General features: G+C 45.2%; 2 protein-coding genes and 1 non-coding gene across 6 annotated transcripts in view; 2 read left to right on the top strand and 1 right to left on the bottom strand.

The window, feature by feature from the left end:
• The window catches only part of LOC137562758 (lysozyme C-1-like), a 115,475-nt gene that overhangs the window by 25,646 nt on the left and 62,052 nt on the right, over window positions 1–27,777 (top strand). The window contains exon 1 of one of the 4 annotated variants that reach the window (XM_068274419.1): window positions 24,757–25,040. The exons of 1 other annotated variant lie outside the window; for it this stretch is intronic. In XM_068274419.1, coding sequence (XP_068130520.1) covers window positions 24,932–25,040 — 109 coding nt within the window. In that variant the 5' untranslated portion in view covers window positions 24,757–24,931. Of the gene's footprint in view, window positions 1–24,756; window positions 25,046–25,221; window positions 25,322–27,777 lie in introns of those variants that run through there. 2 more of the 4 variants (XM_068274416.1, XM_068274417.1) reach the window with 2 other exon arrangements.
• On the bottom strand, window positions 496–24,918 carry PIN1 (peptidylprolyl cis/trans isomerase, NIMA-interacting 1). The gene is made up of 4 exons (XM_068274415.1): window positions 24,770–24,918; window positions 8,775–8,975; window positions 7,940–8,050; window positions 496–2,529 (listed from the first exon to the last, which is right to left on the bottom strand). Exons 1-4 carry the CDS (start codon window positions 24,825–24,827, stop codon window positions 2,420–2,422), a joined length of 480 nt encoding a protein of 159 aa, XP_068130516.1. The 5' UTR covers window positions 24,828–24,918; the 3' UTR covers window positions 496–2,419.
• TRNAE-CUC (transfer RNA glutamic acid (anticodon CUC)) lies at window positions 25,132–25,203 on the top strand. Its single transcript has one exon. It is a non-coding gene; the product is annotated as a tRNA-Glu (tRNA).

The raw sequence follows: 27,777 nt of genomic DNA, 5'->3' as shown, positions 1-27,777 counted from the left end.
AGCCGCATTTATACTTACCTGATGCTTCCTCCACCCCATGCCGGCCATAGGCTTCATCGACTCCCTCCTGGGCCCCTCCATTACTCCACTGTGTCCACCAGTAGATCTCTCAGTAGTGGATAGTCATGGTTCATCGCCTTGCAGGCGCCCCTGTACTAGCTGCGTGGCAGAACGCTCCTGGCGATGGAAACGTGTCACGGCCATGGCCACGACAGATCTATACCAGGGGGCACATTGGTGGAACAGAGGGGCCCAGGAAAACAGAGATAGAGCCCACAGCTGGTGTGGGGCAGAAGGATGCCCCAGGTAAGCATAAAAGCTGCTCATTTCATTATCTCCGGTTTCCTTCCAGTCCCCTCCTCCCATCATCACATAGGGCTGGGCTTTTGTCATGCTTTAATAAAGCTTTTGCAAATGCAACCTATTCAAACCTATTCTCAGGTGCCCAACTCTCCTTCAATTAGAGATTATTCTAAAACAAACAGAGCATTTCAGAACTGTGGCACACACTTTATTGCACTGGCTAAGCAGTATCAGGTCTACTGATGGGATGACTTCTCGTGTAAAGCACACCCTTTAACATGCACAGCTAATGCAAGGACAGCATAACTAGCATTGATAAGTGAATTAGGCAGCTCCTGGAATCCACACATAATACATTATAGTAAAAGCACATGCCAAAAGCGGCATGCAAGATCATAAGCATAGCCATTTATGTTGCAACAGATGTACAGGAAAAAAATTAAAGGATGTGTAGAAAAGAGCAGTGCCCATACTTTCCTATTTAGATTTTGAACCCAGCGAAGATCAACATGACATTAAAGGCTCTTGTTCTGGTAAGAAACGGCCAGCAAAATTCTGTTCTGTCCACCCCAAAAGAACAAAAATGATATTGTTGAGCTCTAATGGATTGTTAGTAAATCCATTGTGGAAATAAGGTAGTTTACCTGGTGGATAAAAATGACCTTCTTGTGTCCTCCGCTAGAACCACCTCCTCGCACTCCTGTATACAGTTATACCAACCTCACTGCTCTATGAGCTCAGAAAAAGAAATCCAACAGTTGCATAAAAAGCACAAGATGGGATCGAACCTCCCAGCATGCACCTGAAATGTCAGTTTAGATATGGCCAGGACTCTGGAGAGGGTACCATCTGCAATTCTGCATTCTAAAAGAGGTGACAAATTTTACTATTATCCCACAATTGTCCAGGGTTCTCCTGTGTAGAGGTCGCTAAAGAATGGGTCCGTTTAGGTGAAGTCCCTGACCAAGTTTGTGATCATTCTGAAAGAGACATATTTATAATATGGCTCATTTGTTTAATGTATGTAGAGCCGCTGAACAAAGCGGTCTGATCAGAGGCGGAGCTGCACTGGTGTTGGCCGTCCATCACAGCATAGGGGGGGGGGGGGGGGGGGGGGAGGATAGGGGGACCTGATCCTGTACATGAGGAATGCATAATATAGGTTACCTGCTACCAGTGGCGATACAGAATCCTCTTCACTTCCTGTTCAGTTTGCGAGTGCCATTCAGCCAATCACCATGAGGCTTCAGTGTCATGTCATAGGGACGGAAACAGCATGTTGATTGGCTCACTGCATGACTCTTGTAAAATGAATAGGAAGTGAAGAGGGCCTGTATAGCCGCTAGACGTCCATAATGTGCAACACTCCACTGGCACTCTGCAGGATCGTCCCCCAGCTCCTGGGCCCTCTCAATGGCGGGGTCGCTGGGCTATTGTTACACCCCTTGTCTGAGCCTGCCGTTTGCAACTGTACAAAAATGAAATCTAACAAAAAAAAAAATTTTTATAAATGAGGCAGATGTCTAGTCTCAGACCCACACTATCTGCTTAGATAAATTTCCCCACCACACAGAGAACAGCACTCCAATGGAATATAAGTGTAAATACTGACTGCTACTACTGGTTCCATCCAAAAAAAAAACCAAAAATATAAAAAATAAACTCAGAAAAAGCATCTGATTAGGCAGCAAATACATGCTGGCAATCATATTCAGCACACACAGCAAAAGCATCTATGGTGGAGCTCTCTAGACTATACCTAGGACCAGTGAATGCAAGAAGCCCCCAGCGGGGTAGGTCATGGTGCGGAGTAGCTGTGAGTATGGGCTTAGTCGGCGTTCACATAGGAGGGAGTGCACACGCACCCCTTGTAGTATTAAGAAATATCCCCAACCTCTCAAGCAAAAAGGCCTTGCTGTCAAATGTTCAACGGTAATACGCAGCTGATGGAACCTGCTACACCCATAAAGAGACTCTCTGAGATGCCTGCTATGTTGAACGAGAATCCCCAGGTATTCTTAAAGCCTAGTCTATCCCTTCCCAGCTGCCCGCCTCTTTCCCGGACATCCATTCTCATCTCGGACAGGGCAGGGACCCCCCCGGGAGGAAAGAGGATTCATTCTGTGCGGAGTATAATGTGGATCCCCGAATCCGTGAAAACTGGACCGCTCATTTCTCCCGGTCGCAGGGCGAAGGACGCATCTTCAAATGGTTTTTGCATGGCACCTGCAAGACAAAGAAATACGGTCACGGATACCGTAAAATAAGAAGAATTAGATAGAGAAAACGAGATGTACATGTCAATCAGTAGTTCCTAGAAATTGAGAATATTTACTGTGACAAATATCAGATCTGCACATAACCTTCTGTCCTCTTCTAATTCACGTATAGTACAAGTATTTCTCACGTGCCTCACCCCTCCTCTGGAATAACCTTCCTAAACACGTCTGTCACTCTACAAACTTTGAACGCTTTAGGCATACACTCCAACGTAGGCTGTTCCTCCTTCGACCTCTGGCCAAGTTGTACTCCTAAGGCTCTTTCACACTAGGAGCTGTTCCGTCTGTTTTGATGGATCGCTCCTAGGATGCGGTTAGAAAGGTAACATGAAAATCACATTAGAGAAAGCTTTTGATCGTACAACGCAGGCGGTTACCCGACGGGTAAATTGGAATTAGCGCCTCCGATATACGGCGAACCGCAACTTCCCAATTGCATCCCATTTGCCATACTGCGTGCACAAAAATCGTGTTTGTGTACGCGTTAGCTATTGGTAAAGAGCCCTTACTAATTATAACCTAAAAACACACTACCTCTACCTATACGTATTGTATATTACCACACCTAATGTTCCCTCCCTATTCCTTTTGAGTGTAAGCTCAAGGGCAGGGCTCTCTCAGGGAGTGCTGGGGCTGCTGCTGGCATTCTGGCAGCCTGGTTATTTCCTGTTTTTAGGGTCTGTAGCCTTTAAACAATTAAAAAAAAAAAAAAAGAGCTTGCAGAGGATTAAACTAAATGGGGAAGGAGACCAACAGCTGTGTAGATCTGAATTGGTGCAAGATGATGGACCGATCACTTATCAGAGTGACCCGGAATCACTCGCTGTATGAATACGTTTATTCAGGGATTCTGTGTTTATATAGGAGAAGCACCCAACAAAATTCCCCCTGAATCTATCCTAGGTGGAAGCAGCCAGTCTGTTATAGATCAACAATTGTGAGCTACTGGTGACCCCTAGTGGCTGTACAGTATACAAACATTAAAGATAAATAAAATTCAATGATGCACTGTACTGGCAAGTAGTGATGCTCGGATACCCCTTAATCACGGATCCGAATGCGGCCGTTTTTATTGGAGGTAAATCCAATGAATGAGCTAAATCCGGATCGACCCGTGATCACGTCCCGTCTTTTTTTACAAAACCGGCTCGACCCGTATTTTTTCCGACCTCACCATAAAAGTAACGGTAAACACGGTTGTGACCCGTATTGTTCATGTGTAAGCCTATGGCCGCATGCGTCAAAATGTACGGGTGTATGAGGTGATTTGCGGCTGTGCAAGCGTACCCTCAGTCGACATACATATAAAAATACGTGTGTCCATGCGTCTCGTAGTATGTAATGCGTAATGGCCGGTTAATAGTCAGTCCCTGAATGCGCATGAGCATGCGTAAATGCCGCTTGTACACGTAAAAACGCCTGCTGGGCCTGCGTAGGAGTGTCTAAAGTTTTTTCAGGGAAGCTAGCAAGTGCCTCAGGACTTCCAGATTTACTGCTGGATGCTACAAATGGCTCCCAGTGTGCAGTTTGTGCACAGTGCCTGCCTGGCCTGCACTACTAAGCACCCAACAGCACCACCCACTAGCAGGCAGCACAGTACACTCTGAACTACACTGACTAACTAAATGACTATTATCACTGGCTAGCTAAATACAAGCAATAACAGCACAGGAATGAGCTAAAACACTGTTTTTAACACTAATTGCCCTTTGCTTTGTGACACACAATGCCTGGAAATGCTCTCAGTCACTCAGTCTCAGCAAGGACAGAGTTTCTCATGATGGCCGCCGGGTTTTATACAGGAGGGGAGGGCATAGCCTCCCTCCTGTGATTGGTTGCTGTAGCCTGCGCTAGGGGCCTCTGATTGGGCCAGTGACATCATCATTACATTTTTCCGATCACGGCCGTGATTACGGGCTATGACCTGTATTTTTTTTTTTACGCAAGCTGTGACCCGGATTTACCGCAATGCCCTGATCCATGCGGATCACGGCATCCGGATCACGGCTCCGTGTTGCGGAAAAATGGCCGTGTTGCGGAAAAATGGCCGTGAATCACGCATACCCGTGATCACGACCACCTGTGATAGCAACACTGCTGGCAAGTCATTTCAGGTTTGCCATCTGTACAGGGTGAGCTGGCTGGCAGAAAAATCACGAAAACTTCAAACTATAGCAACAGATATTCTGTGTGGGCTGCAGTAAGCATTGCTAGTAATATTAAGTCTAATCAGAGACTCTTACGCTGAGTGTAGCCAAGCACAGAAAATCTGTTCACAAGCGCACAGAGAAAGGATTTTAGGCTTCAGGACCGGTTTCTCGGGATCTTGTTTATTACTACAGTAAAGTCTCTGTTCTCCGGCACAGACATGTATCGGCTGAGATTCAGATAAAAGTAGCTTGTAGTTCAGCCGTGGGGAAACTAAGGCCCATGGGCGCTATGAAACCGGCCCGTTTATAGAGGGCTATCTTCTGCTCCTCTCCCCTTCTTCCTCCCGCCATCCTTAGAATGATACGTGCAGAGCACATAGAAGAAAGCCAACTCACCCCATTATTCTCCAGCGGTGATCCACATGGTAACGGCGGCATCATGTAACCTGCCATCATTGGGTAGTAGCATGTCACATGATGTCACCAATGCCATGGAGAGTGTGATAGGGAGAGATATACCCAATCTTTCCCTGCCATTCTTCCACTGGGAAAGGGAGGGAGACAGTGAGCTGCAGTAGCAGCAGGCAGCACTCGAGAGGAATGCTGCCCGATACTAAGTTTGCCCACCCCCATCTAGTTGCTTGAGAGTCAATGTTAAAGATAGGCCGACAGCACACAGAATGATAAAACTTTGCTCTCTGGAGCCCTTGCCTGAGTACTGGAGAGGTGGCAGTTTGTGGGGAGCCTTAGAGCTCAGCACTTACAGCACTTTAAGGTAGAAATGAGCAAGCAACATTTTCAAATTCGGTCTTGCCACTGCAAGGATCCTGGATAAAGCCAAGTTTACCAACTTCCCAATCTTGCTTAAGGTGGCCACTAATGTTCCAATATTACCAAATCTATGTAGTAGAAGGGTAAATTGAGTGACTATATTGAATGGATAATTTAGGCAGTTCCTTTATATTGCATTGAAATGGTAAGATTAGATGAAAAAGATTGGATCATTAGTGGCCACCATTAGCGTGCATTTCACAAGATTGGCAGCCAAATTTTCCATGAAGCCACATTAGGTGAAAACAAGATTTGTCTACAATTAGGATTTTCCATTATCGTAAATAGAAGTAAAATGTTAACGTATGATATTTTGATCAATTTCTAGCCCTGATTATTAGCAATAAAAAGATGTGATTTATCACTCTTTTTACTTCTACTTTGCTCACCCCAAGTACCGTGCATATTTGCCAGTTGCTTGAGAATTCCAGTTGCCTGAATGCCGGTTAATGGGAGTTTTTACTGCCTTAGAACCCTAGTTCAAGGCTCATGTATTTAAATGGATACTGTGTGGAATATCAAGTTGCAAGTTTTCTGTATTGTACCTAAACCATTAAAAATAATAATAAAAAAAAGATAGATAGAGCCTTGTATATATACATATACAAACTGATAATTCCTGTTTATTTCTACCCAAAGAACTGCTTTACACAAGTACCAATGGATCTTCGCTGAGGAGATTTTTCCTTGCTGTCTATAAGAAACGAGGAGAAGCTCTTCATTAGGGCAAAACAGAAGCAAGGGAGCACTTAAAGGATACCCCAACTGAAATGTGATATAATGAGATAGACATGTGTATGTACAGTGCCTAGCACACGGATAACTATGCTGTGTTCCTTTTTTTCTTTCTCTGCCTGAAAGAGTTAAATATCAGGTATGTAAGTGACTGACTCAGTCCTGACCCTCACTGATAAGAAATTCCCATTTTTTACCTCTTTCTTGCTCTCAGAAGCCATTTTCTGCTAGGAAAGTGTTTTATAGTTGGAATTTCTGGGTCACACTGTAGTCACTTCCTGACTGAGTCAGGACTGAGTCAGCCACTTGCATACCTTATATTTAACTCTTTCAGGCAGAGAAAGAAAAAAAGGAACACAGCATAGTTATCTGTGTGCTAGGCACTGTACATACACATGTCTATCTCATTATGTCACATTTCAGTTGCGGTATCCTTTAAAGAGACTCTGAAGCGAGAATAAATCTCGCTTCAGAGCTCATAGTTAGCAGGAGCATATGTGTCCCTGCTAAAACGCCGCTATCCCGCGGCTAAACGGGGGTTCCTTACCCCCCTAAATCCCCTCCATGCAGCCGGGGATATCTTCCTGATTGAGGCAGGGCTAACCACCTTCCTTCACTGAGAGGGGCGAGGGAGAGGTGGCGATACGCCGCTGATAGACGCGACTGGAGGCACGGCTGCAGCCGTTAGCCCTGCCTCTAGGAGCAGCAAAATCTACAACCAATTTGGTCGTTGATTTTGCGGGGGGGTTGTGGGTGAAGGGACCCCCGTTTAGCCGCGGGATAGCGGCGTTTTAGCTAACTATGAGCTCTGAAGCGAGATTTATTCTCGCTTCAGTGTCTCTTTTAAAAAAAAAAGGCAAATGCAGCGTGCCTAAGTCCCAACCCAGTGCCTCCTGGGGAGGATAGTCCAGCAAAACAAGAGCACCGCTTTAGTGTAATTATAGCTCTTTATTCCATCAAGAACGGCTGATAAAACTCCTGTGTCTGTGTCCTGTCCCTGTGTGTGTGTATCCCTGCATTTGTGCTACTGTGCATGTGTTGCAGGGACAGCCTGTGACAGGGGCAGGATGGGCCAGGGAGCCGGCTGGGTGGGTGCGCAGTAGACGGGTGCGCTTGCTCAGCCGGCGGGTGCAGCATGTAGCGGCGATGACAGACCTAGAGCCCGTTTTTTAAACAGGCTAAGGTCACTAGTAAAGAGCTATAATTACACTAAAGCAGTGGCAGTCCTCCTGTGTTTTGCTCTTCATTAGGGACACAGGAAGCAGTAAAAACCTGCCAAAAAGGTCCATACCATTCCCAAGTCTATCCAAAACGAAACAGGTTATTTGTGAATAGGGATGGCCAGAACTGTACAAGTACAAGCAAACACTTCCGTGCTGCCGAGGTCCCTCAGTAGTGCGCAGGTGCTGTCCCGGCAGTGCATGCCATCTCGTACAGCGCTCCCAGCCCCGCAATCAAGGATGCACACCACCGGGACAGTGCCTACACACTACTGAGGGACCTCTGCGACACACAGGGACTGCTCACTTGCAACCAGTTCTGGCCATCCCCATTTGTGAATGCCACCTAAAAGAATATACAGGATCCTGGATAAAGCTCAAGAAAATGGCCTCTAAAGTGAGTGACTGAGCAGGAACTTACCTCTCTCAAACATGCCCAAGTCTCCTCCAGCTTTAGCAGAGCTGCAGTCGCTGAACTGTGAAGCTAGAGATTCAAAATCCTCTTCGCCAGATTTGATTTTCTGTATATAGCCTGAAGAGGTAAACACACCAGAATAACTGAAGGGTGCAACTTATAACAAACACAAAGTCAAACTAAACAGAAAAGATGAACAATTGTAGCTGTAGTCCTAATACTAAATCAGAGACTGAATATCTATAGGATTGCTGCATCATAGCGCCGCAGCTGAGATGCCAAAACCTAGGACTGAACTTCATTCCGATCAGTAGCCGATACCCTCTTACCTACAATTTTTTGTTTGTTTTGCTGTCTGTGAACCTCGATGCATTGTGGGAAATCTCCCTCTGTGCATAGAACTCTCAGCAATGAACATTCCGTACAGATCACCTGACAGGATAAAAGATGTCACCCCCAGTGATACATTTCAGGATGTAAATCAGGGAGAGAAAAGATTTTACAATAGGCAGACACTGACTAAATCTATAAATGAATATTGAAAACAATAAGCAAGTTTATTCATTGTTATTTTCACCACAGTTCCTCTTAAAAACCCCGGAATGTGAAGTGGTTATGGAATCTACTAAAAACCAAGCAGTGTACGTTTACCTTGGAAAGAAAGAGTCCTGCTTTGGCTCACTTAAATAAGAACAATTGCGTCTGAATTTTACATCAAATCAGATTAATACAACTATGTGGGTTAATCCAGAGTTAATCCTCCCCCTCCCTCTCCCCCCCCCCCCCAGTCAATAGTAATATGTTTACAAATCTATCCCCCGTTAATCTAGTGCTTACCTACCGTTAATGAGTTCTAAGGCTTCCTCTTTGGTGCGCGTGATTCTCTCTTGCCGCCATGATGAAGGACGTCTGGACTGGTTATGCTTCACCAACAGATGAGAACATCGCACTTTCGTTGGTTCCCCTTGCCCGTTTTTTCCACCTGCAGTGGGTCTCTCCCACTGGCTGGCATTAGTCATATGATTAAAATAATAGACACGTCCTGTAAAAGAAGAGTTCAAATGCTTAGTTAAAGCAAACCAGTGAGGTTTCAAAATGAGAGAGAGATATGTACCTCCAGAGAGGGAAGCCTCCCGTCTTTCTCCACCTTGCCATCCCAGCGCTGTGTCCTCCTGAAGCTCACCAAACTGCACCTGAGCAGTAGCATGGACCCGCTCAGGTTTCCTCAGAAAAAGCCAAGCCTGATCAGGTCCATGATACTGCACATGCGCTCTTGTCAACAGTTTTCCAGTGGACACAGTGCTGAAACGGGCTGGTGGAGGAGGACAGAAACCTCTGGATTAGAGGCCTGCATCGACTCCATTTCCCACAGGTTACCCCAATAGAGGGTCGGGTTTGAGTACCCGTTTTGATTCTAATCGGGTTGCGGGTGCCAAAAGCAAGCAAGCTGTAACGATCAGTGAAGCACAGAGAGGATCTGATTACCAGTGATCTGCAGAACCACTGGGAATACAGATGTATACCAGATTATACGTGATCTGCAGTATCACTGATAATCCGATATACTAGCTAACCTCTGTTCACCTAAGTAGAGTGTAGTGTTTTGGTGTAACAGTAACACTTAGAGGACAGGGCCTCAGTACAGTAAGGCGTACTGTACAGATTCCTTCCGCAAACCTGAGCTCTCCAAGGCGGGAGGAGTCAGGCTGCCAGCGGGAAGGATATACTGAAAGTAACCCTCTGGCGGAAGGGTCACTTAACAGAACGAGGAACCGCCTCTAACAGTAAGGTCGGTTCTCGAGGTCGGACAAGCCAGGTCGTACACACACGGACAGATAAAGTACAAGATCAGGAGGCAAAGGCGGAGTCAAAGTACAGGCAGGGTTCAGCAACGGGGTATCAGAAATATCGGGGTACAAAATCAGGAGGCAGAAGCAGAGTCAAGGAACGAGCCGGGGTTCGGCAACAGAGTATCAGAAATATCGAGGTACAAGATCAGAGTTCGAAAGGGTAGTCAAGGCAGGCAAAAGTCATAACAGATAATCACAATCAAACTAGTACTTTAGCTATCAACAGAATCTAGCTAAGTGTAGGATTACAGCTCCAGCTGGTCCCGGCACACTTGCGGATCTGACTACGGATCTGGGTGCTCCCACATATGTGATCGCACGCCAGACAAAGAGCAAGTGAACAACCAGCAGTATATATATACTCTAGGACCTTTCCAGGACCTCCCTAATTGCTGGTCCAATGAGAGCAGTGGAATTTGTCAGCTGACCCAGCCGACACCCTTCTAACTGCTATTTAAACTCTGCCTCTGTGCTCACGCGCGTGTAAGTCTGAATCTTGGTGGACTATCAGTCCCAGCCACACCAGTACTGTCATGCAATGTATCTAGTGCGGGGGCCGCCTCTGATGCGGATTCCGCCGTTACCAATGCGGATTCCGCCGCTCTGCCTAAGCGGCATGCGGCGGTTTTTCCGCGTTGTGACGCGCTGCTGAACGCGGAAACAGCCGCCTCATTGTGAGAGACGGCGGCTCTTCCGCGTTTCCTCACACAAGCATGAGATAATTTAGTCATAACAGTGTTCTCCCCAGAATTTTTTTCCAGCCGGGTGGCATGACAAAGTAGCCGGGTGGGGCACTGAGAGAATGCAGGGCAGGCTCTTCTCTGCTCAACTCTGCTTACAGCATAGGAGGCGGTGAGCTGATGACAGCCGGGTGCTCACCAAAACTAGCCGGCTAAAAGAGCACCCGGCTAAAAGAGCCTGGGGAGAACTTTGCATAATTTAGACAAAAGTAAAAAAAAAATAAAAAAAAATAAAAAAAATGTTTATATATATTTTATATATATTTATATACACAAGCTAAAGAAGTGTTTAACTATCTATATATATATATATATATCTATCTATCTATATAGTTAAACACTTCTTTAGCTTGTGTATAAAAATAGGTTTCACTTACTTTACAGCCTTTTAGTGAGACTAACAATGCATAATTTATAATAAAATGGAAAAGCGGGATGCGGGTCTGGAGGCCTGCGGGTCAGGTGTGGGTACCAGATTCACCAGAAAGCGGTTGCGGGTCAGGTGTACGTAGTGGGGCTGCGGGTCGGGAATGTAAAATAGACCCGTGTAGGCCTCTACTCTGGATTATCCAGAAGTTTCTGTTTATTGTCTATTGAAAAATTGAATGGTAATAAAAATATTTCTAATGAGAAGATCATATTTATTATGTCAGTACTAGAATACAGCCTCTCCCATTCCTATTTCAGGGTAGGTATTATTTTTATCTGCAGGTCCTTGGTGTGCCAAAGGGGGCACTCTAATGCACCCACTGTAGCTAATATTGTCTTGTCTGCCTTTGAAGAAACATTTTTTGGGGGGTCAACGACTGATAAGACGCAGCTCAAATCAATCCAACTGTTGGATTGACTTCAGCTGCGTCATCAGTTGTTGGTCGCCTCTTATCAGTGATAACGCCTTGTCGTCTTGACAAAAGTTGTCCAACTTCTTCAAGTTGTTTGAGAATCGTGCATTTAAAAGACTTTTGTTGAGCGTATGTATGTGGCCTAAAGCCCCATACACATGCTCAACAGCAGTCTTTTATGCAGCACAATTTGTTGTGAAACAAGTTGAACCAAAAAAAAAAAAAAAGTTGCTTGCTATTGTTCACACAACTGATAAGACATCAATCCAACTGTTGGATTGATGTCCTATCAGTTGTGTGAGCAATAGCAAGCAACTTTTTTGGGTTATTCAAACTTGTTTCACAACAAAAGTTGTTTGATAATTGTGCTGCATAAAAGACAGCTGTTCAGCATGTGTATAGGGCTTAAGTCCATCAAAGATGAATTCATGAGGGCCGATATTGGTAGATGCAAACCGCACAGACAATTGTTCTTGGGGGTACCTAAGAGGGGGACTTTGCCCTGCCTGAGCTGCCAACATTACTACAGCATTGTTAGGGGTCCCAATGTACACCATCCTAAATCGATCTCCCCCATAGCATTGAGAGTTTACATCACGTGATTCAAAGGGTGTAATTTATTTGATCAGGTGTCCCTGTGGGTTGTGCTATATTGGCCAGACCACTAGGGAAATCAACACTAGGCTCAACAACAACATATGTAACCCTGAATCATAGGATTAAAAAAAGGAGCGGAGAAGGAAAAGAAAAAGAGGGAATATCACTTAGTGAGACACTTTATAGAATGTGGTCATAGTGTCAGTCAATTAAGATGGCAGGTACTAGAAATAGTGCAACAGCAGGAAGGGAGAGATCACCGCAATGCCCTCCTCAGGCTGGAGGTTTGGTGGATGGACAGGCTGGGGACACAATCGCCAAACGGCCTGAATGAGGACTTTAGTCTTAAAGTGGACCTGAACCCAGAACTCCTCTCTGCTCTAAAAGATACACAACAGCATAATAACATTTAAACAAAAAACATGCATTTGTTACAGCTGATACAAATCCTAAAATAAATCTGCAGTTTCTACTTCCTGATTCATGGAAGCAGACATATTTACAGCCTGTGTTTTCAAATGGGCTTATCTGCCATAGGCAGTCATGTGACACGGGAGGGATCAAATTACAACTAGTGATTAGACACAAATGAGGGACAATTACACAGGCTAAACTCTTTAAATACACACAGGGTGCATTTCTGTTAGGTTTTCCGTGTGTTCTGTGCAAGAGTCCTTTTTAAGTGCTTTCTGTAGGGCCTCAGCTTTGCTGTTGTGTATTCTAAAGAGTTAATGAATTGTTAAGCATGTGCCCACCCCCAATTACTGGTTTAAGTGTTGCTTTGACTGTCCTCTATATATTTCACATTGTTCACCAGATGGTCAAGCACTTGACAAAGGGCGTGTGGCCAGAAACGTTGTGCTAGTCATCATGCCGTATCACCACAATCAATAAAATGTAAAGTTTGGAGCATATCTCCCACTTTAAGGGTTGAGTCCGGTCTGGAAATGTGTATCTGTTTGAATGAAACTACAACTAAAATGTCCCCGCAGATCACCGCAGCACATGAATGTGTCACTTAGCCCAAACACCTATGCTTCTTTCTGACTAAGCCACAGGAAAAACCCTGCAGATCACTCAATTCTGCATGCTAACTTCCACATGATTACTCCTTAGGCCTTTCCTTCTAAAGACTACTATCTTTTCTCTTCATGGTAGTAAGGGCCCTTTTACACTTAATCAGTTTCTCTCAGTTAAAACGGAAAGAAAACTGATTTTCAAAGTAATGCCCATTTTTTCCTATGGCACCTTTCACACTTAACACGTTTTAACTGAAATATTCTTCCCAATGCACTATGGAAAAAACGTGCACTAACGCATACCAACTGATTAAGTGCAAAAGGGCCCTAAGCAAATTCAGCTGAGACTTGAATAGGGTAGTTAATATTAAACCACTTCAGCCCTCAGTCGTTTTCACTTTATGCATCCAAGCAATGTTCACCTCCCATTCATTAGCCTATAACTTTATCACTACTTATCACAATGAACTGATCTATATCTTGCTTTTTCCGCCACCAATTAGGCTTTCTTTGGGGGTACATTTAGCTAAGAGACACTTTACTGTAAATGCATTTTAACAGGAAGAAGAAAATAACGGAAAAAAATCATTTCTTCTCAGTTTTTGGCCTTTATAGTTTTAAAATAATACATGCCTCCATAATTAAAACCCACCTATGGATTTGCCCATTTGTCCCGGTTATAACACCATTTAAATTATGTCCCTATCACAATGTATGGCAACAATATTTTATTTGGAAATAAAAGTGCATTTTTTCCATTTTGCATCCATCACTATTTACAAGCTTATAATAAAAAAAAAAAAAAAAAAAAAAGAGGATATATTTCATCTTTCCATAGATATTTCAAAAGTTTAGACCCTTCGGTAAATATATATTTTTTTTTTTAACACTTTATGTGGGTATTTTTGGGAGGGTGGGATGGAAATATTATATTTTTTTTTTAATATATGTGCATTTTTATTTTTTTTACATTTAGATGTAGTTTTACTTTTTGGCTACAAGATAGCAGCCATGAGTTTGTTTACAATGACATCCCTCTAAGCGTAACATGTACGCTTAGAGGGACGTAGGAAGCAGAAAAAGCGAAGCTTCCGAGAGAAGCTGTCGCTTTTTCTACGGGGGAGAGGAATCAGTGATCGGGCACCATGGCCCGATACACCGATTCCCTGGCTAACGAACCGCGGGCCGGGAGCGCGCGTGCACACATGCGATCGGCCGCGGGAGCGCACATGGCCTCCTGGACGTAGCTTCTACGTCCAGGAGGCAAAGATAGTTAAAGGACTACAATAGTGAAATTGTGAAGTCTGCCCTGTGTAAATGATCGCTGGCTTTTGTTTATTTCCAATGGAATCCACGCATGCATTACTTCCTATTTAGCGTACTATAGATGCGCAATAGGAAGAAAAAATAAAAATGTGTGCGTTTAACGGTAGCATGTATTTTTTTCAAACTATAATAGCCGAAAACTGAGAAATATTGCATTTTTTCTATTTTTTTTCTTTTAAAATGCAGTTAGAATAAAATAATTCTTAGCAAAAAGTAACCCCCCAGAGAAAGCCTAAATGGTGGCAAAAAACCCCACCAAGATATAGTAGATTGTTTCACTGTGATAAGTAGTAATAAAGTTGTAGGCAAATGAATGGAAGGAGCGCTGACAGGTGAAAATTTCTCTAGTTTTTAAGGGGAAAAACCCTTAAAGGTGAAGTGGTTAATTATTGTAGTCCCTGAAGATATTACGACTCACAAATACCACAGGTCACAAACAATCCTTTTGTCATTTTTTATTTTTTCCAGGGCTGTGGAGTCGAGAAGTTGGAGCAATTTTGGGTATCTGGAGTCAGAAAACAAAATACACCGACTCCTAATAAAATTAAACTATAATTAAAAGAGAAAATATGATAAAATTTTCTATTTTTCAGATAAAAGTTCTCAGAGAAGATGGAAGCATCCAAATAGACAAGGAGGGCTACAGAGCAGCCCCCCTAACACACCTGCTTTATGCCCCAAAGCGCACACACTTTATGAACCCCTTTGGGGGCAGTAAAAAGCTATATTTACCTGCTCCGGATGGCTTCTTCTCTTCCTCCACCGGCGGCTCTAAAATCTCGGCAGATCCCGGTCTCGACATAACGTGATCGGGATTCAGGAGTCAGTGATGCAGCGCCACCCAGTGGTGAAAGAGGGTGGTGGAAGACACTCAAAAATTTGGTCCTGCAGCCAAATAAACTTTATTTGGCTACTAAAGGGTTAAAGCAGTCCTGAAGCAGGGAAAAAAAAGTAGATACTCTTCACAGAAGTGGAAAGCCTCTGGATAGTTCAGAGGCTTCCTGTATCTTCTGACACGCCCCCCATTCCAGTGCTGGTTTCCTCTAAACCATACATGTCAAACTCCGGCCCGCGGGCCAGATCTGGAGCTCAGAGCCATTCAATTCGGCCCACAAGTGATTTCCCACTTTGGGAAGCTATTTGGAGGTGAAGCCCTAAAACATCAGGGGAGCCATATGAGGAGGTAGGGGGAAAGCACTAAACACTAAGGAACTGTATAGGTGAGGGTGGGTGCCACTAGACACCAGGGAACTTTATAGGGGAGGGAGGACCACTAAACACTGGAGAGCTGTATCGGGGTTGGAGGGGATCCAGTAGACACCAGGGAACTTTATAAGGGAGGAAAAGGGCCAGTAGACATTGAGGTTGGCCAGCGAGAAGGTCCCAGTGTTCAGTTTCGGCCCACCTTGTATTTGAGTTTGACACTCCTGCTCTAAACATACTCAATCCAGTAGGACAGATAGGTTTCTTCAGTTGATGAGCATGTCTGTACTGCAAACGCACGAGTATGGTTTGCACAGGCCCAGCAGGATGAAGGTACTTGTGCACGGGCGCCAACATTCAACTGGGCCACTCATACACTGTAGACATTGAGGGCTAGACAGCTAATTTCAGCCCAGAGTTGCAACAATGATTTAGGCACAGTCATAACCAACCAACTAACCCAGTCACTGCCACATAACACCAGTCCTGCACTCCTTTCAGTGGCTACCTATAGAATGTATAGAATGGAGGGTTCTATTCAAGATAGGCCGACTGACATTTAAATCACTACATAATCTGGTCCCTGGATACATTAAATTAATGTTACAGCTGCGGCGCAATCCCTGCAATCTCAGATCCCAGGTTCTAATAATCTAATCATACCCAGAGTCCACTTGAAAATTTTTGGTCCCAGAGCCTTCCGTCATGCTGCTCCTACGTTATGGAACTCCTTACCTCAGCAGATCAGGACAGCTCCAACTCTGCACGTGTTTAAATTAGGGCTCTGGAGTCGGTACAAAAATCATCCAACTCCTCAGTTTATAAAACTACCGACTCTGGGTACCCAAAATGGCTCAGACTCCTTGGTCTAATACTTACCAGGGCTGTGGATTTGGTACAAAAATCATCCGGCTCCGACTCCTCAGTTTATGAAACCTCTGACTCCGGGTGCCCAAAACTGCTCAGACTCCTTGACTCCGACTCTACAGCCCTGGTTTAAATCCAGACTAAAAAAAAAAAAAAAAAAAAAAAAAAAAAAAACTTACCTGTTCAGTTTGGCATTTGCAGAACTGTAATTTTTGTTGGTGGTAGGATGAAGTATTCACCCAACTATTGAATCTGAGAGAGCCTAAGCGCTTTGAGTCCTATGGGCGAAAAGCGCTATAGAAAGGTTATTGTTATAGGCTGTAATGTGAATGACGGCTATAGCAGCGATCTGTGAATAATTGGAGTGCCAGAACTCAAAGAGGTAATGCAGCTGCTGGCAATAGCCAGTACCCGAATAATGTGTCCCCCTCCCCCGTTGCAACAACTCAGAAGGGAAATAGCACTAAAGTCACCCCAGACTTTCCGCACCTGCGCCAAAACGTTGGCAGCGCCAATTTTCAAACGTACACATCAAGGGACCCAGCGCTGGAATAATACAGTGTAAGAAGATGCAGGAAATCTCTGGACTGTATACTACTAAGGCAAGTAGCTACATTTTTTTTAATTGTCTAGACTTCAGGTTTGTATTTAGGGCCCTTTTGCACTTATTGCGCTGCATCGTGTCATGGTGCGCTCTTCTCCCACAGCTCGTTGCAATGGCCATTATAGTCAGTGAAACATGACACACCGCCTGCAATGTGAAGGAAGTGCTCAAGCTGACACAGAAGCTGCAATGCGTTACCGCAATGAAAGTCAATTATAATTGTGGTGAACATTACGGAAAGTCGTGCGCAATCGCCAACGACTTGCATGATGATCCAGCCCATTACTGTCAGTCCTGTGTGGAATAAAACCAATACCTTCCATTTTGCTCTTCTCACTGAAAGCAAAATCCCCCTCACCCACATCCTGTGTCAGGTCAGCAAAGAATTTCACACGTGGCCGACCCCTAGGCAGAGCCATTTGCTCACAGCTCTCTCTCCCAAAAGAAAGCTAGTTCGAACCAGTAAGATAAGAGATTCCCTCCAAACTCGTAGACTCAAACAAAGGAAACTTTAATGTATTTGTAATTCAAAATAGCCTTGTCGCAGAAAGACAAAATACACATTTTCTGATACCTAGAAATCAGTTCTATCATTCACCTGAATTACAATTTTCTAACTGTCAGGAAACGGTAGAGAAACCGACCTGCGTAGAGCAAATGCAATAGAATAGGCATGTCTAGCCTCATTTGATACCGGGTAGCAGACCGCTTATGAATATAGTCTCAGATTTGCGATGCGCCAATCTGGGGCGGAGTCACACAGATTATTAATAATTGGTACATTTCTTGCTCTGAGTCTGGGGGTGGCAACCTTGCTGCCAGGAGATAACCCTGCCTTAAACACAACTACTTTCCAGGTAGTGACAGCCCCAAAACTCAGGTCCTATAAAAGTGGGGCGGGACCAAACCCACCCAGTTCTCCAAATTCCATCGACCAGGAACGTCCATGCAGGCGTTTAAGGAGAGCCGACGCATGCTGTGTTCAAGGACTCTTAACCTGAATGCCTACTGTTAAACTGGACTCTTTTTCTCATTCTTCAAATGGACTGCTCAGCATAACTAAGTAAGTACCTTCCGATTTTATTCCTTTTTATTTTTAAGCTCTGTGTGTATATGTTAATTGGTGTATATAACTGTATATGATGCATTTTTGTTATTAAAAAGAGAGTCTGAAGCGAGAATAAATCTCGCTTCAGACCTCCTAGATAGCAGGAGCATGTGTGCCCCTGCAAAAACACCGCTATCCCGCAGCTTAACGGGGGTCCCTTCACCCCCAAATCCCCTCCGTAAAGCGGGGGAGCGCTTCCGCATTGGGGCAGGGCTAACCACCTCAGCCCTGCCCCACGCGCGTCTGTCAGACACGCATCTCCGCCTCTCCCCCGCCCCTCTCAGTCTTCCTTCACTGAGAGGGGCGGGGGAGAGGCGGCGATGCGCGTCTGATAGACGCGACTGGAGGCAGGGCTGCAGCCGTTAGCCCTGCCTCCAGGAAGACAAGATTTACGACCAAGACTACTACCAAGTCTTGCGGGGGTGGGTTTGGGGGTGAAGGGACCCCCGTTTAGCAGCGCGATAGCGGCGGTTTAGCAGGGGCACACATGCCCCTGCTAAGTATGAGCTCTGAATCGAGATTTATGCTCACTTCAGAGTCTCTTTAAACGTTTTAAAAATCGTTTAGCGATTATGACCTGTTGCTGAACATACACAATCGTACCTATTCTCCTGAAATAGCTACCCTGTGTTCAGGTGTGCCTTTATAACCCGTATGCGAGAACCCGGCCCAGATATAACGATCTGACCCAGGTTCCTGCATACTGCTAAGGGTTAATAGAACGTTCTCGAAGTCCTAGTATAATTACAGTAGCGGGCTGTGTAACCCGCTTGGTGGCAGATCTTTGAATTATATGTGTGAGGTGAGTCCTTTATCGTCTGAACGCTCCCTCCGCGAGCCAGTTCATCAAATTGCGGAGTCGGGTTACCCTTCGTGATGAACAAAATGACCGTGTGAGAGGATTTCTGACGCTGATCGATTGACCCCATCCGCAGACCAGCCTTGCGGTCTGTGTTAGTAATGTGCACATTTTAAACTTTTGGTGCTTTAGTGGTAAGCAGTGCAGATTTTCAGATGACGCACTTCCTGTTCATCAGTATACATGTGACTGAAGCGGGTGACTTTTTGAAGGCAGGTTGTCTCCAATTTCCCTGTCAACATTGTTGCAAATACAGTATAATCTCGTTATAATATTGCCTGATATAGTAAACATTTGGGTACAGTAAATGACCTCTCCAGGTCCCGGCCAATTTCCATTACAAGTCTATGGGAGCAACAACTGGTATAGTAAACTCTTATATAATAATAAAACTTCTGTTATAGTAAACATATTTTTTAGCCCTTACGTGATACCGACTCTGGAGATAGTAAAAAGTGGGCGGTGCATGTGTCATATGTCACTGTGAATCCCATGGTTGGCTGCTCTCTTCAGGCTGGTTGTAGGCGACTTGATGTCTGATAACACTAGATGATTGTAAAGAGGTGCCCTGGTGGTTTATAAAAGCGTTTCAAAACAGTTTAAAATTAACAAAGGGTTGAGGTAGCTTACCTCAATGACGACAAATCTTTGTAAAAAACAAAAGATTTATTTGTAGCACAGTTGTCTGTGCTACAAATAAATCTTTTATTTTTTTTTTTTCAAAGATTTTTCGTCATTTAGGTAAGCTACCTCAAGCCTTTAATTTTAAATGCTTTTATAAACCACCAGGGTGCCTCTTCACAATCGTCTAGTGCATCCTATACCCCCACACGTCACCCGTTTGAGGGGTGGAGACAGACCACACGCGGTGTACACGACGGTGGACATCTGTACCCTATCTTTTCCCAAGGAGAGCAACCACATCCAGGTCCCTAGTGACCTCCCCGAGTGGAGTCGGGTTAATTGTCTCCATCTGCTTTCTGCGGTCGGTTGCCCCCATGCAACCCACCTTTGTGAGTAGATTCTTACTTTCTACATTTACCCAATTACCTTGACGTACTGTACCATTGGGCTCCGGTTTTTGTTCCCTGTGTCTTTTCCTAGAAGGTGTCCTGACACTCACTACCCACTACTGATGTCTGATAACATTTGTAAGACAAGATGAATGGCACCGGCACTGGATATACAGAACTATACAAATAAGCAGCCTGGGGAAAATTAGGAGTAATGTAAATATAAACAAAAGAGAATGCAGTGTTACCACTTCCACTTTTCAAACACTGATAAAAGTATTGTCACAGTTCTCTCACTGGATTGTACACACTCACGGGTATCTTTTCCCTTGTTAGCGATGACGCTCCTGGTATGCAGAGCGCAGTACAGGCTACTTTCACTTGTATTGCAGATCAGAGCGGGGCTACTCGCTGCAAAACTAAGGAGAGTGGAGAGTAGAGTGATAAGCCCCACCAACGGAGGCAGGGATGGGCTTTCGAGTACTCGTGATTCAAATGAGCTTTAATTGCCGCAGCTAAGCGGCTGGATTAAAAGAGTTTATTTACCCATAATTCCGTCGTCCGACCTGCGTTCCAAACAGCTTGCACGGGTCCTATAAGCAAGCGAGTGGTTGCCTCAGTCAGTGATGGCTGCAATTTTAAAGGAGCCCTGTATACCGTACTAGTGATTTGTCCATAGTAACCTGATATAGTAAACCACTTTTCCTGGGCCCTTGGAGTTTACAATAACGAGAAAGGACCCCAAGGGCTAGTGCACAATGCTCAGTTGCGTTGCAAAATTATTCTGCATGTTAACTCACTGGCCATACAATTCTATGGGCCTGTTAACAGTACTGCGTTGTAACTCATCGCATTATTCCAACTCGCTGCATGCAGGCTTTGTATTGAAGTCTACGTACAGTCTCCACTGCAGATCACACTCTTTATAATGCAAGTGTTATGCAACAGACCACTGTGAACCCAGCCCTAGACTTCGTTTATACAAACTGTTCGTGACAGTTTTGAAGGCAGTAAACTATAGGCATATTACCAGCCTCGTCAATAATAAAAAAAAAAAAACAGTAATTACATCTACAAGTAAGAAAGAGGAAGGCTGGGAGCATAAGGGAGGTAAAAAAAATAAAATAAAAAAAATAAAAACAAATACTCAAAGTCTTCGGAGCAATTTTCAGCCTCAGTGTCCTGTGCTTTATATATGTGTACGATTTAAAACAGTTTTTACATTGGCCTCAATTTACTAAGCAGTTTAGACTAGTCTATTGATGGTTTTTAGTCTACTCATGGTTTGGTCAGTTGCATCAAAGGGGTATTGACTATTACCAAATGTTTTAGGGCCCATGCACACTTAGAAGCGCAAAACCCCGGCGATTTTTGCCGGCGTTTTGCGGCAGTGATTTTTCCACGATTTCATGTGGAAAAAAAAACAAACAAAAAAAACACTAGACAGTGCAGCGATTTCTCCGCGAACGAGTTTAGCGCTTCTATAGGACTGAAACGCGATCGCTGGGAAATCGCCTGAAAATGGTGCAGGCTACGTGTTTGGGTTTCACGATTGTGGGCGATTTGCGGCAATTAGCGCAAATCGCCTAAGTAAGAACGGGCCCATAGGGTTTTATTACACTAGCGCTTTCAAAAGCGCTAACGTTTGAGCGTTTTGCCGAAATCGCCGGCAAAACGCTCTCGTGTGAATGGGCCCTTAGACCTGTTTTTTAGACCTGGTCTAAACCATTTGGTGATTAGGTTGGTAAAGCAGGGGGAATGATCAAAAGATGCAATTCACAAACAAGTAGCTATGCGGTGTTCTCCCCAGAAATTTCTTCCAGCCGGGTGGCATTAAAAATAGCCTGGTGGGGAGAGAGGAGAATGCAGCGCCAGTGCTTCTGTGAGCAACTCTGCTTACAGCATAGGAAGAGGAGAGCCGATGACAGCCGGGTGGTCACCAAAACTAGCCGGGTGGAGCACTCGGCTAATAGAGCCTGGGGAGAACACTGCTATGACTGACATCCTTCTTCTTTGATGAGCTTTCCTCTGCATACAATGAAACTCCTGCTTCATTAATTCAAATGGTTCCATCCTCACATCTAAAATACCTCACAGATTTGCTTTACTGACAGAAATCAGCTGGTCTCTGTCAGAAAAAAATGGGCGTGGTTACTCCTTGTTTGCCTTTGTGAATTGTGTAATTACTGAGTGTTAGACCAGGACTAAAAACAGGTCTAAAACATTACACCAAACCATAAGTAGACTAAAAACCATCTGTAGACTAGTCTAAACTGCTTAATGAATTGAGGCCATTGTGGTGAATTAAAGGGCCTGGCAGGAGAGATATGAGGGCTCTTTCACATTAGACAACGCGTACAGGAGCCGTTTTCCTGCACGCGTTGTCTGCCTGTGACGTGTCGTCGGGTATCTGCGGTGCGACGCAATCAGCGGCGGTAGCTGGTAATTAAACCCGACGGAAAACACCGGCTCGCGGGTGCGTTGGACGAAAAACTGCGCCCGGGTGCGTCGGAACCGCAACGCATCGAAACGCAGCGTCGGGTGTGAAAGGTAAAATTAAAGTCTATGGACTTTCATCCTACCTTGGTTAACGCAAACGTTAGCAGTTTGCGTTAACGCACAAAATCTGCCCTAATGTGAAAGAGCCCTAATGCTAGGGGCACACGATGCAATTTACTGACAGGTGTATCGTCAGATCGATTATTTCCAACATGTCCGATCTGATTTTCAATCAATAGAAGAGAATAGAAAATCGATCATACATCAGATTAGACATGTTAGAAATAATCAATCTGACAGTAAATCTGTCCGAATATAGCATCGTGTGTACCTAGCATAAGGTGGCCACTGTTAGCAAGGACAGACAATGGAATTAGCTTGGTAACATCTCCTTCAGTTTTACATTGCAGTACAAAGCATCAAGAGAAGATTGCAAGGCATGAGATTTAATTTCAATTTTTATTTCCACAGTTTTTCTATGACCTGAAACTGAGCCAAACAAGCTACTGGTTAATTAACCAGATGTAATCTCAAGTGTGGCTTCATACTTTTAGCACCCCTAGGCCAGCTTTCGGCATTCATTTTAGGGGACCCAGCAGGAAGCCTCATAAGAAAATTGAGCTCACGTGATTGATTGTACAGCACCCTTGTGAGCTGCTATGTATCCAATAGGTTGTAGTAAACTACGCCCACACTATTTGGCCAATCGCAACACTTTGGCTATCATTCATAAAGCATTTCCACATGCGGAAATGCTTAAAACAGCTGACTTTACCGAACACTCAGCAAGTTCAGCATTCATAAAGCCTCTTTCCGCATGAAAAACTGACACTACCGAGCAGAGCGATAAATCACTGCCTTGTGTGGTGATTATCGGAACAAATGTAACAAAGTGGTAATTCATAAAGAATTACGCAAGCGGTATGTGGACGGGAAATACCACTCCCTCTCATGTGGCGATACTAATGTAAAGTTAATGGCGACACAGACCTCCCAGGCAGCTGCAGTAGAGCGGAACACGGAGAAATGTATTAACTCGGCAGCTTCCTGTGTCTCCGCCTGCCTACCGCCAGCCTAGTTCGGGGAATCTCCGCACTACTATCGCACCTGGACACATTTTTATGAATGCCCACCCAGAAGTCAAAAATACCTGCAGCGGTGTTTTCCCGCATTGATTCTCCTTACAGACAGCTCCTTCATGAATGATACCCATAGTGCTGTAAGAGGGTGCTATGATTGGAGAACTGTTCCCTGTGAAGTTTCCTGCTAGGTGTTCCAACATTCAGCATACATTGACAAAATAGAATATATTTAAAGTGATATTGTCCTTTTTAGTAGAATCAGTGTCCCATTTGCCCGCTCACTTCTCTCGGACAACTTTTTATTCTAACTCTGTCCACTTGGATAGTGGACATTGCACATCAGGACCCATGCTGCTAACACAGGTTGCAAGGTTAGTGCTGATGGGCATTATGGGGTTAATTCATGACCTGCATGACTTTGCACATGCTCAGTAGCATTTGTATGCTATTTTGCCAGGTATGCTGAAATGTTGAAACACCGGGCCTAGGTGGTTTTTCCAGAAATCTGGCCCTGTGTAATCTAATTAGTCAGCAGCTACAGGTCTACATTCATGTCCTGTGCTTCATATACAGGCAAATTGAAACTAGGCAATGAGAACCTATGGTGTGTACAGCAGTCCCCGATCAGCTTGGCGGATCAATTCGTCCGACCAATGGCCAAAGCACTGTTCTCACAACTCACCCTGCCCCCCAACTTGACATCCCTCCTGGGCAAAGCCAACAAATCTGTGTACCCTATTAGCCTTGCAACGTCACCCAAAGGAGCAGGTGCTGATCCCTGCTGCAACATGCCTCCTACATGTGTCAAAAGCTGCACCCCTCTTTTGTCAGACATTATTGGTTAAACATGCCTGTGCCACACCCTTCTCCCTCAGACCTCTGTGGAATGCAGCACTATTATCCTTGGGCACTGTGCTTATCAACTGGGGCCTGAAGAGGGGAGTCAAGTGACTACAACGCTGTGTTTGCAATAAGGCTTCTGCAGACATCTACTAAACAAGCAAACGTGTTCATTAGCACTGTGAAGGACAGGTATGAGCAGCAGCATGCATAGGCAGTTATTAGCCTGCTGCACGATACGCACGCTTATGACGTCACGGACCACTGCAAGCTGCAGCACACTGATGATGTGCCGAGCCGCGAGACCACCAGGCTCTGCAGCGCCGCCCGCAGCCGGTATGACGAGGCCCAGCACGTGCACGCGGGAGCAGGAGCGTCATTATTTACCAGAGCTGCGGCTCATTCGCTTCTCCCACCCGGGTGGCAGCTTCTCCTGGTCCGCCATCTTCCCTCCTGCAATCAGCCTAAGCTCCGCCCTTAATGACGTCTTTACCAGGTCGGCTTCCGTAATTGGACAGCCGCCGCGGTGGCCTTCGTGATGACAGAGCGATGCGCGTGACTAACCCATCGCCGACGTCACAGCTGAGGGGAAGCAAGCAAAGCGCGGGAGCGGACGAGCCAATGAAGAGACATCAGAGCGGAGGGAGCCAAGACAGGGGTGTGGTAAGAAGTGCGCATTGTGCAGATAACTGCGCATGCGGTGTTTCCTAGATTAGACGTCAGTGCTGAAAGAAACTTGTAAAGTAGCTTCCCTGGTGGTCTAGTGGTTAGGATTCGGCGCTCTCACCGCCGCGGCCCGGGTTCGATTCCCGGTCAGGGAATACATGTTTTGTTTTGTATGGTTTTATTGTTATGTAGGCACTTCATGAGCAAAACCAACTGCAAACCGAATAGAGGCAAATGTTGAGAAGCCGCTTAGAAATCTACTAAGGCAAACTTGTGAGTTTTGTGTTTAAAAAAAAAATATATATATATTTGTGAGAGAAAAGCCTTTGGACCCTAGAGGGATAGTTAAAGGATACCAGATGTCAAAACAGTAAGAACCGCATGGGGGGGCATATACCATTACCTGTCCTCAGTAGCAATAGGGGTTGCAGAGGTTGCCAGGGGGCCCCCGAAAGGGCCCTTCCTCGCCTACAGTATTAGCTCTCTATAGGTCCTGTGCTCATAATAATCACTTCTATAGATTCTTTGAATAGTGATAATCATTAACAAGCTGTTCCCCATCCCCTTCTTGCACCTCTGACACTGTAGTTGCCATTGGCAGGTTTTGGTGCGCCGTATCAATTGTTATGTATAGAGTGCTTGGGGGAGCCCATTGTAAAACTTGCATCAGGGCCCACAGCTCCTTAGCTACACCACTGCCTGTTCTGATGCTTGATTGGCGGCGGTTAGCGCAGGCGCAGTGAGGACAGGGTCAGCCTCCGCACCGTGCTTGGAGACCGTGGCGGCGACGCAGAGCGGATCGGTCGGCGTGGGACAGTTTGCTGCAAGGGGCTGGAGAAAGCCCCAGGTGAGTAAAGATCATTTTTATTATTTTGGTTGATAACTCCTTTAACCACTTCGCATCCAGACCTTGTTTTCCCCTTATTGACCAGAGCAGTTTTGACGCTTTAGTGGTTTAATCACCAATAACTTCATCTGTACTCGTGCCACATAAATGATCTATATATCTTTTTTTTCAAGACAAACTAAGATTTCATTGGGGGTTATTTGGTCCCAAGTAAAATGTTCCTCTCTATGCATGTTAATGGGAAAAGGGGGGGAAATAAAAAAAAATGCACTATTTCTCAATTTTGACCAATTTCTGTTTAAAAATAAAAAGTGCGATTGACATAAAAACTGTGCCACCAGTTAAAGTCGCCCCAGTATAGATATCCAGATGTGTCCCCAGTATCACCCCCCAGTATAGCCAGATGTGTCCCTAATATCAGCCCCCCCAGCATAGCCAGATGAGTCCCCTGTGTTTGTCACCCCCAGAATAGATTGACAGATGCAACCCCAGGAATATTGCCCCTCTTTATAGCCAGATGTGTCCCCGGATCAGGATTACCCCCATTATGGCCAGATGTACCCCCAGGATTAGCGCTGCGCCCCCATTATAGCCAAATGTGCCCCCAGTATTAAGGTATGCCCCCCCCCCCCCCCCCCAGGTGCCCAGATGTGCAAAATTTGTAAACCCCCCTCCCCTTGGTTACTCAGATGTCCCCCAGTAAATATGTATGCCCCCCTTTGCATATCCCCCTCCCCTTCCCCCAAGAATTTATAGCCAGACCCCCCCCCCCCCATCAGGCAGCCCCCTCCGTGCAGAGATAGTTAAAAAAAAATACACAAGCAAGCAGTCTCACTCACCTACCTCAGTCCTGTGACTATCCTGAAGCCTGATCCTCCGATCCCCGCTCTGCAGTCAGCCGCATATTGCCGGTAACCCGGGTCCCGGCTTGATGACGTCATCAAGCCGGGACCCGGGTTCCCGGCAATATGCGGCTGACTGCAGAGCGGTGATCGTAGGATCAGGCTTCAGGATAGTCGCAGGACCGAGGTAAGTGAGTGTGGCTGCTTGCTTGTGCATTTTTTAAACTATATGTGCGCCGAGGGGGACAAGTGAAGGACCTCTGCAGTTCACTACTGCAGCGATCGTTCATTGGAGGGGGGTGGACTAATTGGCCAAAAGGGAACATGTTCCCTTCCACCAATTAGTATTGCAGCTGACAGTGCCGGAGGGTGCGCTCTAAAGAGCACCCGACCGTGCACAGCAGGGCTGCAGCCAGGTCAGTATATCTACGTGGCTGTGGCTTGGAGGGCGCCACAGCTGACGTAGATATACTGTAGTGGTGGGGAAAGTGGTTAAAGAGGAGCTGTCAGCAATACTATCTCAGAAAAAAAACAACACATATATAAGTAGATAATACTTGCTCTACTTACATAACATATGCATTGCACTGTCCACGTTTTGAGTTTAGTGATTTTTCTATAGTTAAAAAAAAGTGTCATTTCCTCCCTTACACTCCTCTGCCTGATTGTGTATGCATTGCCCGTCCTCCTCCCAGTCTTCAGGCTCTCCCACGCAGCTCAGCATGAGATATATTGGCCAATCAAAGAGGAACAGAGGTGTGGGAGGAGAGAACAGAGGGGAAAGAGACTTCAGCCAATCAGGCTGCATTAGTTAAGTCTGAGGGGAAAGTAAAGAAGCTAAGAAAGACAACCCAGCATGCCCTGCAACTTCCTTTGTGTGGCAGATGTACCAAATAAGAGCCATGGCTACTGGGGAATGTTGTTTTATGGATAAGAAAACTAAAGATGGTCATACACTGGTCGATTTGCCATCAGATCAACCAACAGATCTCTGTGACTGCAATCATATCTGCACGTTTATGGTACGATTGCTGCTTCCT

The sequence above is a fragment of the Hyperolius riggenbachi genome, chromosome 3 (genome assembly GCF_040937935.1).
Source record: "Hyperolius riggenbachi isolate aHypRig1 chromosome 3, aHypRig1.pri, whole genome shotgun sequence".
Classification (NCBI taxonomy): domain Eukaryota; kingdom Metazoa; phylum Chordata; class Amphibia; order Anura; family Hyperoliidae; genus Hyperolius; species Hyperolius riggenbachi.
Note: the sequence above shows the minus strand (reverse complement) of the source record. Positions and strands in the feature narration are given on the sequence as shown.